The sequence below is a fragment of the Rosa rugosa genome, chromosome 1, assembly GCF_958449725.1.
Source record: "Rosa rugosa chromosome 1, drRosRugo1.1, whole genome shotgun sequence".
NCBI lineage: Eukaryota > Viridiplantae > Streptophyta > Magnoliopsida > Rosales > Rosaceae > Rosa > Rosa rugosa.
The window spans coordinates 14,473,111-14,490,992 of record NC_084820.1 but is presented as its reverse complement, the minus strand read 5'-3'; the positions used below and the strand labels follow the sequence as shown (position 1 = coordinate 14,490,992).

The 17,882-nt window shown below is 36.6% G+C and overlaps 2 protein-coding genes and 1 long non-coding RNA gene across 3 annotated transcripts; 1 reads left to right on the top strand and 2 right to left on the bottom strand.

Annotated features, from left to right (window-relative positions):
- Positions 1-911: 911 nt before the first annotated feature.
- Positions 912-3,134, top strand: LOC133719991 (pentatricopeptide repeat-containing protein At4g37170). The gene has a single exon (XM_062146190.1). The coding sequence runs from the start codon at positions 950-952 to the stop codon at positions 3,026-3,028; it is 2,079 nt and encodes a 692-aa protein (XP_062002174.1). The 5' UTR covers positions 912-949; the 3' UTR covers positions 3,029-3,134.
- A 218-nt stretch (positions 3,135-3,352) lies between these two features.
- On the bottom strand, positions 3,353-3,922 carry LOC133709434 (protein RESISTANCE TO POWDERY MILDEW 8.2-like). The gene has a single exon (XM_062135213.1). It carries the CDS (start codon positions 3,920-3,922, stop codon positions 3,353-3,355), a length of 570 nt encoding a protein of 189 aa, XP_061991197.1.
- A 2,425-nt stretch (positions 3,923-6,347) lies between these two features.
- Positions 6,348-9,662, bottom strand: LOC133720008 (uncharacterized). Its single transcript, XR_009851629.1, has 3 exons — positions 9,590-9,662; positions 6,636-6,719; positions 6,348-6,478 (listed from the first exon to the last, which is right to left on the bottom strand). It is a non-coding gene; the product is annotated as an uncharacterized LOC133720008 (long non-coding RNA).
- Between the last annotated feature and the right edge of the window lie 8,220 nt (positions 9,663-17,882).

Genomic DNA, 17,882 nt, shown 5'->3' with positions numbered 1-17,882 from the left:
ATGCTTCGGAAAAGGACAAAACCATAGCAATGTGCTTTCTCCATGCAGATCTTATTCTAATGCTTTAAAGAATCCAAATTCGTTGGTAGCAGAGAGTGGAAAATGGAGACATAGTAATGAATCCAAACTTGTAATGTCACTAAGTTGCCATTATTGACCAAATGAGTGTGCTTCCATTTTTTTATTTTTTCTAAATCACCTGCAACAACCAGTTTAGAGAGACCAGCGCACATTCACAATTTAAAAAAAAAATATATGGTCATTGCATTCCCTCTATATTATTTTGTTAATAAAAAGAAAAAAAATTACAAAATGTGGGCCATTCATCCGATAACCCACCTCTTGAACAATAAACAAAACCCACACCTTCTCAACACCGTTCTACTACTCACACTGCCACCGGAGTTGGAAACTTGGAATGGTCTCCTCCACCAAAATCTTATTACCCAAAGTGTAAATTTGAAAACTAGGCAAATTTCAGCATGTGCATGGGGAAAGAAACATGGTTGTTGATGGCCTTACAAAGAAAAGCCGGATCAAGATTTTAGCCTCCACAGATTGCCATCTATGCCTACATTCATTTCTACTAGTCCACTACGGTCCTTGATGATATCACTGAAGCTGCTCGTCTGCTTGGAAGTGTTATGACATCTGCTATCTCTTACCTTGTTATTTTTTTTTTTCCCTCTGTTTTGGGTCTTGGACCCCTATTGTACCGAAAACAAAAAGAACTGGACAACTTTTCATGGAGTATGGGTTCTCCCTTTTAATATGGGAAGACGGCAGACACGTCAACCAACTATAACCAAAACTTTGTCAGCCCAAAATTTCATTCCATTTTAACTACTTTGGGGTTCGGGCCCAAAGAAAAAAAATATAAGTAGTTTCAAAAGTTAAAGACCAATACCAAATGGTATTGAGCTTCCATAGCGGCTACCATAACTGAGCAATGAAATTGTTGAATGAGACAATCTCAAAGTCCTTTCCTCTACTACTATGCTTCAACAGAACCCGCTCATTTTCTTCTCAAACAAACATAAATAAACCGTTAACTCAAAAATCTTTCTTCAAATCAAACACCAAAGACGGCCTGGTTAGCCGTTTATGCAAAGACGGGAAATTTACGCAAGCCATAGACATTCTTTGCGACCAAAACCTCTTAGCCGAAGCAGTTCAATTACTCAACCACATTTTTAAACCCTCTACTTCTCTATACTCGACCCTCTTACAGCATTGTCTTCAGCACCGTGCTCTTGATCAGGCCAAATTGGTCCATTCCCACACAAGAGTCTCCGGTTTCGAGCCAGGGCTGTTCCTTTGTAACCGTTTCATTGATTTGTACGCAAAATGTGGGAGTCTTTTGGATGCCCAGAAGGTGTTTGATGAAATGCCTGAGAGGGATTTGTGTTCTTGGAATACTATGATTTCTGGGTATGCCAAAGTGGGGAAGATCGGTGTAGCTAGGAAACTGTTTGATGAAATGCCTCAAAGAGATAATTTTTCTTGGACGGCGATGATTTCCGGGTACGTTCGGCACGAAAGGCCTAATGAGGCTTTGGAGTTGTATAGGATGATGCAGAGACGAGAGAGTTCAAAGTCTAATAAGTTCACTGTGTCTAGCGTTCTTGCTGCTTCAGCAGCTATTCACAGTTTGAGAATGGGGAAGGAGATTCATGGTTATATAACGCGAACTGGGTTGGACTCGGATGAGGTGGTTTGGAGTGCCTTGTCGGATATGTATGGGAAATGTGGGAGTATAGAGGAAGCTAGGCGCATTTTCGATAAGATGGTGAATCGAGATGTTGTGACATGGACGGCGATGATTGGGAGATACTTTGAGGATGGGAAGAAGGGCGAGGGACTTGCCTTGTTTTCGGAGTTGATGAAATCCGGGATTAGACCTAATGAGTTCACGTTTGCAGGGGTTTTGAATGCCTGTGCTGATCATGCTACTGAGAACCTAGGCAAGCAGGTACATGGATACATGACACGGATGGGATTCGATCCCTTTTCATTTGCAGCAGGTGCCCTTGTTCATATGTATTCAAAGTGTGGAAACACTGCTAATGCGAATAAGGTGTTTAAAGGGATGCCCAGTCCAGATTTGGTTTCGTGGACTTCCCTCATTGTTGGATATGCTCGGAATGGTCAAGCTGACGAAGCTCTTCAGTTGTTTGAGTCACTACTTAAATCAGGTACTCGGCCTGATCACGTAACATTTGTAGGTGTTCTTTCAGCTTGTACTCATGCTGGATTAGTAGATAGAGGACTTGAATATTTCCATTCTCTTAAGGCAAAACATGGGTTAAAACATACTGCGGACCACTATGCATGCGTAGTTGATTTGTTAGCCCGAGCTGGCCGATTTGATGAAGCCGAGAATATTATAAGTGAAATGCCCATGAAGCCTAGTAAGTTCTTGTGGGCCTCCTTGATTGGTGGTTGTAGAATTCATGGAAACGTCAAGCTGGCAAAGCGAGCTGCAGAGGCATTGTTTGAGATAGAACCTGAGAATCCTGCTACTTATGTTACTCTGGCCAACATTTACGCTACCACTGGCATGTGGAGTGAAGTAACAAAGGTTAGAAAGGAAATGGATGAAAGTGGTATAATAAAGAAACCAGGTCTGAGTTGGATTGAGATCAAGAGAGAGATGCATGTTTTCTTAGTTGGAGATCAGTCTCACCCCAGATACAATGAAATAGATCACTTTTTGAGTGAAATTTCAAAGAGGATGAAAGAAGAAGGCTATGTTCCTGACACGAACTTTGTGCTGCATGATGTTGAGGAGGAGCAGAAAGAGCAGAACCTCTCGTACCACAGTGAGAAGCTTGCAGTTGCATTCGGGATTATTTCTACTCCACTAGGAACTCCAATCAAGGTTTTTAAGAATATAAGAACATGTGTAGATTGTCATAATGCAATTAAATTTATTTCCAAGATTTCCGACAGAAAAATAATAGTGCGGGATTCAAATCGATTCCATTGTTTTGAGGATGGGAAGTGTTCATGTCTCGATTATTGGTGATTTGAATTGTTAAAGCATTTTTGTCGATTGCCATCTGGGAACTTTGCACTTATTCTTCTGAGCTGAAAAGGTCTTTACTAACAACAGTTCTTGTTCACAGTAGACTAACATCTAGACTGAAATCTAAAATTCTATAGAAAAGGGAATACTGGATTTTAGAAACTATTTCTTTTTAAATGATAAAAAAAATCACTTTATTGATTATTTTGAACAGAGAATTATGTTATCACCTCTTACAAGGCAAATTACATTTATTCTTCACTTTCCACATGCTTGTACAGAATTTTTCATTTTCTATGTTTTTGGACATATCTAAGCTGTATCTTAATCTTCCATAGCTCCACAAGTAACCAAATTCAGAAGGATTCTGTTTGGTTTGTACAGTACAATTTTCTTTAGTCCAGCAATAAGCTTTCTTCCACTTAGCTTGAAAATCCAAGCACTCTGTCCTCCCCCTTCATGCACATTCTGCATTTGATCATCCCATCTCCTACATAGCTCCTTCATGTCAGCCGAAATCCTTACAACATCCAATGCCATCTTAACTTGCAAGTCAATCATAATCAGCCTTCCAAGAGAATCATCCAACTCTTGGAGCTTCTTGTAGTACCTCTGGCTGTTGTAGAAGGCGCAGCAACCCGACTTTGAACACTTATCGACCAACTCCTTACCTCGAATTAGCTGTAGACGTATTCGGTGGACCACATCATCTGGGAGATGTTCTTCAGATAAACGATCAATTTCATAGATTTTTGGAGCAATGGATCGGATTGTGAATTCAAGTTGTGCAAGAATGGACTCATAGTTATGCGCTCTGTCCCTGGCTTGTGAAACTGCTGTCAATAAGCCCTCTAGTGCACGTCCTATTGTAGCCTCTATAAGGAATTTTTCCATCATTATTGATTTGTACCTTTTTGTAACAAATTAAAAGCTTGTCTTTGGTTGGAGATTAGGGAGTAATGCTTGTATTATTTATAGCTCTCTGCTTCTAGTGGCTTAATTGAAATTACATGAATAAAACACTATGGAATTAAGAAGTGATCAAGGCATGGACTTGGTCCAATACTACGTAAAAGACAAGATCAAAGCATGGATTATCTAGAAGAGATTTGATTACAAGTTACAGCCAATTAAGCTGCTGATTGACAAGGTCAAGGTTCAGGAATTATATTGAACACTACAGCCAAGCAGCGCAGGCAAAGCAGCTTCTGAACCTTCTTCTCCTTCTCTTCCTAAGTTGTCATCTTCCTTGTATTTTACTTCGGATCTTCTCGTCTACCATTTCACAATACTTTTTCCAGTTAGATACATCAAATTTGTTCATGAAACGATTGTTGTGTTGTATAATGGTTCTCAAATATGGGAGCACATATCTATCAGTATTAATTAAGCCAAGAAGGCTTATGGTTAAATTTTTAATAATCCCGAAAATTGCCCTCCCTTTATATTAACCTATTGCCAGCGAATTTTAATACCTAAGGGCAGCGAATTTTAATACCTCAAGGATAACAAAGGAAAATGATGTAGGACGAGATTTTAGCCAACTTCAACAAAGAATCTCGAAAAGAAAGAAGCGTCTTCACATTAAGAAGAATGATTTGAATATTGAAAATTGGTATTCAAATAGGCTTTTTAATGATGGAATTAATCATAAATTACTCTTTTGGATATATCGGGATTCTCGAGCGAAATCTTGGTTGGGATTCCAAATATATGTTTGCGTAATATTCTTTAATATCTAGGATTTTATTTCCGATTTTTATTTAATTAGGTTTCCTAGTTTTAGTCTATAATAAATTGTTCTTTTTGTTTTCTAGTTGTATTAGGTTTATTCTATGTGCCCTATATAAGGCACCTCTTCGATTGTAATTTTCATTCAAGTTATCAATAAAAAAACCAAATATTAGAGAAATTTCTCTATGTTTCTTACGGCTGTGCCCGTAATTGCTAGTGGATTCTAGCTCATCTCATATGACTTTCGACGCTTGACGGAGCCTCTTACTATCGTGTTCACGCTTCCCGCATCAGAAAAACAAATACAAAAACAGAAAAAGGAGGACGCGACACGTATGGTAGGAAGAGCGCCAAAACTGCTCAGCAGTTATGCTTTTGCCCCCTAAATTGATTTATAAATTTACATGAAGAAAAAAAAAAAAAAAAGTATGTATATCATTGTTACTTGAATCTTGAAATGTAGACAGTTACATGGAAGTTGAGATGTTTAAAATTATGATTAAAATTTGATTAGAATTTCTCCAAGAAATGCAGACACTTTCACTCAAAATCATCCACTTTTTGTTTGTAAATGCACACTTCTTCGTACATTTCTCCTAAGTTGTACTTGTTACAGTAAGCTATATACTGCTTGATCACTACAAGATCTTGTTTGTAATGTTATTAGTTATTAAAACAAAAGCCACATTACTATTTACTCATTTTACTGTATGTTGAGGCCTAAGTTGAGATGTTTAAAATTATGATTAAAAATTGATTAGAATTTCTCCAAGAAATGCAGACACTTTCACTCAAAATCATCCACTTTTTGTTTGTAAATGCACACTTCTTCGTACATTTCTCCTAAGTTGTACTTGTTACAGTAAGCTATATACTGCTTGATCACTACAAGATCTTGTTTGTAATGTTATTAGTTATTAAAACAAAAGCCACATTACTATTTACTCATTTTACTGTATGTTGAGGCCTAAGCTCGACTAGGGCTGGGCACGGGCCGGGCCCACCTAATAGTTCACTGGGCCCGGAACCGGCCCGTTTTTTTACTGTTCGGGCCTAAAGCCCGTTTTGACACTTACAGGGACCGACCCGTTTACTTTCGGGCCGGCTTTCCGGGCTTTCGGGCCCAAATTCCATCTTTTTTCTTTACTCTCTGAGTCTCTGCCCACATATATAATCCACATTCCATTAATTTCATGATTTCAAGTTTTCAACAAGTTGAAGTTCAACACACTATCCATATCTAAAATTCAACCTGCACATTCAAATATACATATTCTTTGCCCACATATATAATCCACATTCCATTAATTTCATGATTTCAACAAGTTGAAGTTCACCACACTATCCATATCTAAAATTCAACATGCACATTCAAATATCCAAATATGTAGAGTTCATTATCCAAATTCAAATACAAGAAGGCAAGAATATTGATTGAAATCAAATACAATTCTGTCCCAATTCAAATACAAAGCACTCACAGTCCCAATTCAAATACAATGTCCCAATTCAAATACAAACTTACAAAGTCCCAATTCAAATACAAAGCTGCAATTCTGCCAATTCAAGTAAAAAGTCTCAATTCAAATACAAAGTTGCAATTGAAATAGAAAGTCCAAATTGGAAGAAGCAATTCAGCAGTTTTTCTTTTCTCCAGTCTTCTAAGCATTCAGCAGCTATTCAGCAAAGCCTTCCATCAATTGGCAATCACGATCCCTACACCAGCCAATATACAAAAAGTCAAAAACTATCAACCAGTGACTCTATTGAAGATAGATCAAAACTGGAGCATCCCACAAGCAGCCAAAAACTATCAACCAGTGACTCAATAGAGAACATAATAATTAGTTTGTAAGAATATTGATAATATCACCTGACTGCTCAGCCAGCTTTGATTTTTTTGCCTTACAAGCAGCCTTTTTTGCTGATTGTTCACTGGATTTCTCCTTCGCATAATCTGCCATTTCATTAAAACACATTAAATTAACATTGAATCACATCAAAAAGTGAAAAACAATAGCATAGAAGAGTAATTAAACATGTAAAGAGGAAACATACCCTCTTCACACAACTCATAGAACTCCATCTCCTCGATTGTTGGGAAAAACTCAATACTTTCAACGTTCTCTGATTTGATCCAATTCTGTAAGCATATTAATGCTTCAACAGATTTAGGAGTTAGAGAACTCCTATAAGGATCAATTACTCTATTCCCGGTGCTAAAACACGATTCGGAAGCAACGGTTGACACTTGAATTGAAAGAACATCCCTTGCAACAAGCTGGAGATTAGGATACTTGGAGCCATTAAGCTTCCACTATAGTAAGATGTTGAACTCAACTGCTCTTGGAGGCTTTTCAAATGGATCCAACAAATACCTATCTACCTCACTCTCCACGACAACTTCACAGCTGTTTTCTAACTCCCTCTCCCAATCATCGAGCATTTCAGCCATTTTGCCTGTCATATTGTTTGCTGCAGAACTGCTAGTGCCATTGCCACTATTCACAGCCTCTCTTCCTCGATTTTTTTGACCGTTTTGAGCAGCAGCCGATGAAGCATACAAATCTGTCAAGGATACCAACAACTCCTTCAATTCAGCTGATTTTTTTTTCCGCAGTTTCATAGTCAAGATGCAGATGCTTCACCAAATTATGCTCAACATTCCTAAGTTTGTATCTGGGGTCCAAAACCAATGCTACTAACAGCAGCTGATTCACATCATCTATGTTATCAAAATACTTCCGGAACTTTTCCCTCATCTTCACAGCCATCTGAACCATAAGCTTCTCACCTTCACTTCCATCTTGCATTTCTGGCGTCCTAAATAATGCATTAATCTCTCCATTTACAGCAACAATATCGTGAAATGCTCTATGTGCAGTAGGCTTAGTAGATGCGCTGATCCGGAGTGTGACATCATAGAAGACCTTCAAAAACCCCCACAAACAATTCAGCCTTCACCCAATCTTCGTCGTTTGGAGGCCCTATCCTCTTCACCGGTTTCCTGCGTTTTGCCTCTTCAAGACCAGCTTCTTCTTCTAATAGTTCCTCATCCTCATCAAAATAGCTACAATATTTCACATCTTCTTCTTCTGCTAGTCTAACAAATGTCTTCCTTAACTGAATTGCAGTCTCTAACATCAGGTATGTAGAGTTCCATCTTGTTGGAACATCGAGAATACACACCTTCGTGCATTCAGGCACTTCTTTTTCAACACACAGCTTAAATACATCTAATCTAGAGGAAGAGCTCCGGACATATTTCACCGCATTCCTTATACTAGCTATGGCTCTTTCTAGTATAGTCAAACCAGATCTCACAATCAAGTTTAAAACATGTGCAAGACATCTAACATGCAAATGCTTGCCTCCCAAAACAGGGGGTATAGCCCAATTGCTAGTTTTTCTCTTCAAATAATCAATGGCAACCTTATTTGCAGATGCATTATCAACACTCACAGTCAACACTTTATCAATTTTCCACTGAACCAAACAAGTTTCAAGCATTTTTCCTATGGTTGTGCCCTGGTGATTGGAAATGACACAAAAGTTCAAGATTCTTTTGTGCATTTTCCACCCACAATCTATGAAATGGGCAGTCAACACCATGTAGTTCACATTTTGTACCGATGTCCATGTATCGGTAGTGAGACAGACCCTATGCTTGCTTAATTCCATTTTCAGCTCCTCTTTTTTTTCATCATACAATTCTAAAAACTTTCTTACAATGGCACGTCTAGATGGGACTTTCCAACGGGGGATAGCTACTTCACAAAAATGCCTAAACCCAGGTTTCTCTATATGACTAAATGGCAGTTCATCAATAACTATCATTTTACAAGCAGCTAAAGTACATGCATCTTCTGTCCAGGTTCTAGACACTAGACTATGGGAAGCCATCCTATCGCTAGTTAAAGCTTGCTGCCCCTCTATATCAGCCCTACCAGGGTATTTTTTGCACACAGTCTCAATATGCCTTCTTAATGTGCTAGTACCACTAAAAGAAGAATCCCCAGCAAGGTCAGTAGAACAATACCTGCACTTTGCTCTTACTTCACGTGCAACTTCCTGCTTCTTTCCATCCACCACTTCCACTATTGCCCGATCAAACTTCTTAAAGTGTGCCCAGACGTCGGACCTGGTTGTGACCTTCAGTGTCTTGACTGCCTTCTTCTCAGCCCTCTTCCTCTTGCCTTTTGTTGGTCTTGGAGGACGAGCAGATGTTGCGGCTGTAGGCTCAATCGGAGCATCATGTCTTGGTTCCACTGGAGCTGTTGGCGATGGTACAATATCATTCCCATCAGTAGCCATGCTACAACCAAAACAGGAAGAAAAATTAGAATATTAGTTATTAGATTAGTAACAATATGAACAGCTTCGAGCAAAGGATGAATTCCAAAAGAAAGATCAAACTCATCAAAGTGCAGTTTTTGTTATCACTGTAAAAGAATGAATCTTTTGCACAGAACAAGCCACAATAACACTCATTGTTATGCACAAACAACAACTCAAACTGTCCGGTATGCATGTTAGGTTCAGCTTGAAACTTTCCACTTTCATCTTTTCAGAAAAATCATCAGTCCCATATTAGTTAGTACAGTTCTCTGTCCTTATGCCATTTGATACCATTCAAATCCTGACCAATGTAGTTATATCATCTTCAATTTTCCCAACTCATTAAATCCCATGTAGTATCTGGGTATAGCTACATTCTATGCTTGCATCTATACAAAAAATCGGAAACAGAGACAAGCAGCCAAGTATAGAGTTCCAATGACAAAATATTGTAAATGCAAGAAACACATTGAAGTAGTGACCACATACAGTAAGTGATATAATCTCCAACTTGGAAGCAGCCCCTAGAATCCCAGCCAGCAGCAGAAGCGATATCAGACCTATAGAAATCAGAAAAAAAAAAAAAACAAAAAGGTTCAGCAGCTACTCAGACATTTCATCAAACACTTGGTGTGCATAGAAGTATAGAACTTAGGCTTACAGAGTTACAGATTTACGAGCCATAGTTATTATACATTGAGTTACAGAATTACTTCAAAAGAATGAATCTTTTTGCACATAAAACTCAACCCAATACTTCCCAGAAGTCACAACAAGTTTGTATATTTGAGAAAAAGGACGAGAAGAAGGGAGATGAATTTTTACCTTCGGAGGAGAAGGAATCAGACTATCAGTTCGAAAGAGAACACCTCCGGAGCCACCAGTTCGAAGAAGAACACCTTCACAAACTCACATCTTGATGTGAAAACTGAAAAGAGAGAGAGACAGAGAGAGAAAGAGAGTGAGTCTCGGCGTCTCGCAGTGCAGGTGAAGAGGAGAGAGAGAGAGAGAGAGAGAGTGAGTCTCGGCGTTGGTGGATATGGCAGAGGAGGAGGCGGAGGCGGAGGTGCTGGGTTCAGATCAGGTTTGGCCGATCGGGTTCAGATCGCAGTGCAGGTGAAGTGGAGAGAGAGTGAGTCTCGGCGTTGGTGGATATGGCAGAGGCGGAGGCGGAGGCGCTGGGCTCAGATCGGGTTTGGCCGATCGGGTTCAGATCGCAGTGGAGAGAGAGAGGATCGGGTTTGACCGTTTGGGAAGGAGACGGCCTCTACTCTCTAGGTTCAGATCGGGTTTGAAGAAATGGCTGAGATTGATTAGGTTAGTACTTAGTCGTATTGGACTTTAGGTTTGAGTGAGGAACAATTTGGTGTATCTGATCCTATAGTAGAAATTATGAGCCTTATATGAGGTCCAATAATATATGGACATATGTATCATTTTAATTTAGACGGGCCTAAACGGGCTTTCCTAGCTTTGAATGGCTGGGCCCGGCCCGAACCGTATCTTTGAAAGTGCAAGCCCGGCCCGAACCGTTTTGGTGACAAAAAAATTAGGGCCCGGCCCAAACGAGTCGGGCTTTGACAGGCCGGTCCGGGTTTGCGGGTTTTCGGGCTTAAATGCCCAGCCCTAAGCTCGACACCTTCCGCAACGAGTCCTCTCTTTATCATGGAAGTATCAGTTTCATGTAGAATACACACACTCCAGACTCCCAGAAATTAATTATTTCCTCTATTGAAAAATACATCCAACTCAATCTTGTTCCATCCATCTCCTCTGCTTCGAACTTGTGGAGGTACATTATCACTTGGAGAATCCAGGAACACATTATGCTGAATTGCTGATACACAACTTAATAGGCCTTCCGGGACAACCGCGTCTAGAATTCTAGATATCTTTGAAAGCTGATATACAAGGATTTGGTTGTGGAGTTAAATTTTAGTCTCTATACGTTCCTTGATCTCAAGCCACATCGGAGAACTTGTACGTAACAACATATATATTTCAGTGGTAACACTGAAGTCACTGAACTAAAACTTGACAAGAGGAGCCCTAACGGCATCGAACAGCTTCAATTAGGCTCAAGACTGAAGGAGGGGGATAATCCAAAGGATGACTACCAAGACCAACATCATGCCCCAATATGGCAAGATTATCTGCAACCTTGTTTTGCTCACGACGTATATGACGAATACTACAGTTCCAGTCACCAAAGATCAGTTTTTTTGCAGTTAAGGTGCAGATTGTATAGTGGGTGGCTTTCCAAGATAGAGTTCACGATGAGATCAACAACAGCCTTGGAGTCACACTCTACTTCCAGGATTCTAATATCATTATGCCAAGCCAATTGCAGGCCATAGAGAAGACCCAATAACTCAGCCTCAAATTCAATAACATCACCTCTACCGAAATTAGCTATAAAACCTTTGAACCATTTACCATCAGAATCGCGCAAAACACCCCCAGCACTTAGATTCCCTTCTGAGCTCCGCTTGTTGCCATCAGTATTTAACTTGAAAACTCTAGAAGAAGTACATTGCTGCAAATTAAGAATGACAAAATATCCAAATTCCATCAGGAAAAATATAAAATATTAATTAATTTTTTAAAATTCAGAAAACAAAACTTGTCGTGATCAGTATAGTATATTGAGTTATTGACATCCAGGTGTGAGAATCTACCAAATTGGCTTCATCGAGGACGATGGCGGAATCGCAGAGACGGAGGTAGAGGTCCTTCAAAAAGGAAAAGGGCTCGAAAAACACAGATCGATAGAAGATTTCAAGGTAATTAGAAGGATCATAACTCTCCCAAAAGGTTTTTGACTGGTATCCCTCAGGTATTCTCTCCTTTATCATCAAATATATTAGAGATATTGTAAGTCAAAATGTTTACAAAACTTTTTAGAGTGATTTCTTACGAAACTTTTTTGAGAAGTGTATAAAACATCCCCAATTACTTAATGCACACTCCCTATATTTTTTTGTCAACAAACTTCCATCTATACCCCTCCTCATTAATAAATAAATAAATAAATAAAAACAAAAACAAAGAAGAGTCCACAAAAATAAAATAAGAATTAAATGCTTTACATTTCAAAATATTAATTAAAGATTTTCTTACAGGTTAAATTTTCTCCTCGTCTTCATAATACAATCGACGTCTCTTCAAGATCATAAGTATAAAACCAAAGGAAAATGATTTGTGGCCTCAATGAGGCCTAAGATTTGTGGCTTCAATCCTAGGTGTCATGCCATGTCACCTACACACATCACCTATTTGTCAAATCATGTCATGTAATTCTTGAGTAAAAAGACTATCTTATCCTTCCAAAATCTAATGGCTCTAAATTATTTTGGTTTTCATCTAAAAATAAAATATATTATTTTGGTTTTTTTTTTCTTTTTCTTTTTTTCGTTATATATATATATATATATAATTCGTCAAAAAAAATTATATACAAATATGTGTGTGTGTATAAATAAATATATATATATATATATTAATGTCATAATTCTAACCCACAAAATTTAAAAAAAAAATTTGATTAAAAAAAAAGTCAAATTTAAAATTGATTCCACAAAAATGGAAAGAAAACATATTAATATCTTAATTATAACCCATCAAATTTGGTAAATTGAAGTAATATTCAACTCTTTTAATAAATGAATTTAATAAAATTAATGGAAGATTAGTTTACCTTACACTAACAAGTTAATTAGAAAAGTCAAAAATTAAATTGGATCCACAAAAATGGAAAGAAAATGTATTGAAATCGTAATTAAAACCTATGAAATCTGGTAATTGAAGAGGTAAGAAAATATCATTAATAAATTGAATTGATAAAATTCTAGATTCCATCATTTCAAAATTTCTCGATAATTTAATATTGTCTCATCCAAACGCAACATTAGGAAGTGTTCCTTAAAGGTCCAGTGAGACTTCATTAATACAACTGTTCGTTTATTTTTACATGAAAAAACAATTATAATGTTATTAATACTATGTAGAAATTCAATGAACAATAGGTGTATAACACAGCAATAATAAAAGAAAAAGTGCAATTAAGGAATGTGTAAAATAGAAGTCATCGTCCACATTAACATTAAAGTCAGCTAACATGTCTTACACGAACAAATAAGTAATAAGTAGCTAATAATGAGCCAGTAAAGTTTACTGGGGACTTTTCCCTAATGGCATATTTACACTGAAATAGAAATCATCATCCACACTGAAATTTAAAGTCAGCTAACATGTCTTACAGTAACAAATAAGTACTAAGTAGCCAATGATGAGCTAGTAGAGTTCACTGGAGACCTTTACCTAATGACATGTTCACACTTAAATAGAAGTCATCATCTACTGAAACTGAAAGAGCTAACATGTCTTGCACGAACAAGTAAGTATTAAGTAGCCAATGATGAGCTAGTAAAGTTTACTGAGGATCTTTTCCTAATGGCATAATTACACTAAAATAGAAGTCATCATCCACATTGTCTTATAGTAACAAATAAGTACTAAGTAGCCAATAATGAGCTAGTAAAGTTCACTGGGGACCTTTTCCTAATGACATAATTACACTAAAATAGAAGTCATCATCCACACTGAAATTTAAAGTTAGCTAGCATGTCTTACACTAACAATAAGTACTAAGTAGCTAATAATGAGCCAGTAAAGTTTACTAGAGACCTTTCCCGAATGGCATATTCACACTAAAATAGAAGCCATCATCCATTGAAACTTAAAATAAGCTAGTGTGTCTTGCACGAACAAGTAAGTACTAAGTAGCCAATAGTAAAGTTCAACGGGGAATCTTTCCCTAATAACATATTCACACTAAAATTGAAGCCATATATCATTCACATTGAAATTGAAAGTCAGCTAAGTACTAACATGTCTTATACGAACAAAAAAGTACTAAGTAGCTAATAATGAACAAGTAGAGTTCACTAGGAACTTTTTTCTAATGACATATTTACACTAAAATAGAAGCTATCATTCACATTTAAAAATCATTATTGTCTATTGAAAAATTTGGGATCAACAAAACAAGTATACTTTCAGAAATTAATTTCCTCATGTGCAATATATTGTATTCCATATTAAGCAATTTCTTTTCAGATATCAACTTCCCAATCAATTTAGATATCTAGGTTTTCAATCACCAGATTTTATGAGTTAAAATTACTATTTAAATACATTTTCTTTCCATTTTTGTGAATCCAATTTAATTTTTGACTTTTCAAATTAACTTGTTAATGTAAGGTAACTAATCTTCCATTAATTTTATTAAATTTATTTATTAAAAGATTTAAATATTACTTTAATTTACCAGATTTCATGGATTATAATTACGATATTAATATATATATATATATATATATACATATATATATATATACACACACACACACCACATTCATTCTCCATCGAAAATATATAAATTTTTTGGACGAATTATATATATATATATATATAACTTTGTTTTTAACGAATTATATATATATATATACACACACACACACACACACCCATACTTTTTTTTCAATATGTATAATGAACAAAAATCCAAAATAATGAAAAAGAAAGAAAGGAAAAAAAACCAAACAATATTTTTTTTAGAAGAAAGTCAAAATAATTTAGAGCCGTTATATATTCAATAAAATATATATATATATATTGACGAATTATAGATAAATATATATATATATATATATATATATATATATATATATATATATTCACAAAAATATATAAATATAAATTTTTTTAGACGAATTATATATATATAATAAAAAAAGAAAAAGAAAAAAATAAAATAATGTATCTTTTCTAAAAGAAAGCTAAAATAATTTAGAGTCATTAGATTTTGAAAGGATAAGATAGTCTTTTTATTCAAGAATGACATGACATGATTTGACAAATTAGTGAGGTGTATAGGTGACATGGCTTGACACCTAGGATTGAGGCCATAAATCTTAGGCCTCATTGAGGCCCTATATCATTGCCCAAAACCAAATTGGTTGAAACATACTGAAAGAAGTTATAAAACCATCAAATATATCTTGGATACATGAATACATCATGATCAATCACTTTGTTTGCAAAACAACCACCATGACTTATTCTTTACCATTTTAATATTGACCATAACTATATCGATCACAAAGATATTGACATACATTGAATAATTTAAAATTTTAGAGGCATCAAGTTTTCAACTTGAAAAACAACAAAGGTAGGAAAGTTAAGTTATTCAATCTTTTAGCGATATACCAGTATCTGTACATTAATGTACCTCAAAACCTTATGTTTTTCCCTTATAAACTTCATTCCAGTTTATTTGACATTACCTGTGTCAAGAAGACTGAAGCTTGCTGAACGGTAGAGGAGCAGCAACCCTAAGCAAGCGGCAGTTCCAGCAAATACAAATTCCTTTTTCTTTATCAGAAACAACGCATGCTGAGCATGGTCTCTCCAAATGGAAAAGACAACATATAAAACCAAAGCAGAAACTAGCAAAAAAGGAACCGCTGACCAAATCAATCCTACTACGAAAGAAATCGCCGCCCATATTGATCCTACTAGAATAGAAAACGCTGCTCAAACCGACCCTACCAAAAACGAAAGCGCCACCCAAACCAATCCTAGCATTCCTAGCAAAATCTTACGGGATGTAAAGAACAAGAGCATCATAAATGTGATAGAGTTTTGAAATTGCTCATATCTTTTTGCATTTTTCGTAGCCCAAAGATAAATTTCCTCCAGTACCTCCCTTGCAAAAGCTGGTACAAAATGTTTGTACCAGTTCGCAACTACTGCTTCAACTGCGAGAATTTTCTTCAACACCATCTTGTATATATTCCTACAAAGAACAAAATATCATAAAACGCTAATCCAAACTCAATGTTTCCTTGAGTTTCATGACTTCATCCTAGAAAAGCCCATATCTCATATACATCGTACAGTTCTACACCGCCATCCCCAAATTCCTCAAAATAAATTCTTTGGTCAAAACATATAGAAGAACAATTGACCCCAATACTACTGATTGAGCAATTCAAATAATCCTAAATCCTTGTAATAATATGGATTCATTAACTTGTAAAAAGGCACATAAATAGTAAGCCTTTACAGACAACTGTTGAATATATAGTACCTCTTTGCAACGACAACCTGCTTCAGCCTTCTGCAAAAGAATCAGGAAGCAGCCATGCTGGGAGGGATATATACCTTTACTTTTCTATGGGTTATACTAAACAAAATTAATATGTTGTCAACGAACAAGCAATAAAATAGTTGAGAAAAAATTGCTTGACAAGTTCTGCAATTTAGCATTCGATACTAAAATATTTGAGAAGAAATTATCAAGCAATTTCTTCTCAAATATTTCAGTGCTTGTTCGTTGACAAAGAATATGTTGCATACAGTGCTGACTTGCATGCTAATCGGAAGCTACGGGGCGCGTACATACTGTAATAATATATTAATAGTGCTGCCTTTTCTTTCTGTTTTTGGGCTACGCGTTCAGGTCCCGACTGTTTACTATTTCTTGTTTCTTCAACCTCAAGTTATAAACCCTCGCAACAAATTGATGAAGCTTTTTTGGACAATAGGTTCAGTTTTGTTATCATTAGAATGTGCTTTTTATTATTTTTTATTAAAATTATAAAAATAAATAGTTAAAATGTTTCTAACCGTGCTCAAAAATTTAAAGAGTCATAAATTATTAATTTATCTTACAATTGAGGTATGCTAAAGGTTAGACTAGACTGATTAAATTTGAGATTATAAGAGTGTTAGTGATGAAGTTGGGAAGATCATGAACATTTTGAGCAACTATACATATGGTATAAAGTTTTAGGGGCTAAGTAAAGTTTAGTCAAATGTCTTTGCAATCATATCAGATCGTTACGCGCGCATAGGACCTAAGACGAATGACCTTGAATGAGAAAATATCCCTACGATGCATGCCACGATTACCATCATAACTGCTGCCTCACATAGAGGTATGTTTGGAAGGGGAACAAGGCATGAGACCTTATTTAAAGAGACAGCCAATAAAACCTTATAAGAACTCTTTAAGGTGAACCTGTTCACTTTGTTATACAAAACTAACTACATTTTCAGTACCCCCACCGATGGTATATAGTCCTGACTCCTGACATTCAGCATTTTTGCATGCATGGGTTGTACCTGGAGTTTACAGGAAATTGGGAGTTGCTAACAAGTTAAAAAGAGCACAAAAACAAAATAGATCTGGGCGAGTTGTAGTTCAATAGTAATTAACAAATATAGTACTGATTTGGTATCGCACTAATGAAACATAATAATTCTGAGCTACTGAGCACATATCGACCACTAATAGATGCTGCATATATGCAATGAAATGACACCATCCGTGGCTTGCTCAGCTGAGTGGAACCATTGCAATCTTACAAATAACTTCTAAAAACTTCAGGACAATACGGAACAACGCCCAAAACAATTTACAGACTAACCAAACACCATTCCCAGTTACACCAAATATAGACCGACTTGTCCCTGTGGCGACAATAAACATGAACGCCATACTTGCCAAAGATAGAACAAACACGAAGACCAACCACGACTCGTGAATTTCATTGAACGCCGTCTGCATATTCCATACCGAAAGCAAGATCTTCCTCGCCAAAACCAACGTCTCCTTCCCATCCTTCACTCCCTCCGCCGTCAGTATCTCTAACTGCCTCTTTAGGGATCGATCCAACTCCTGAAGTTGGTTTGTGTAGCTAGGGTTCTTGTA

Bases quoted from the DNA above. Each gene is read 5' to 3' on its own strand.
- LOC133719991 (XM_062146190.1), top strand. From the start codon at position 950: ATGAAATTGTTGAATGAGACAATCTCAAAGTCCTTTCCTCTACTACTA.
- LOC133709434 (XM_062135213.1), bottom strand. From the start codon at position 3,922: ATGGAAAAATTCCTTATAGAGGCTACAATAGGACGTGCACTAGAGGGC.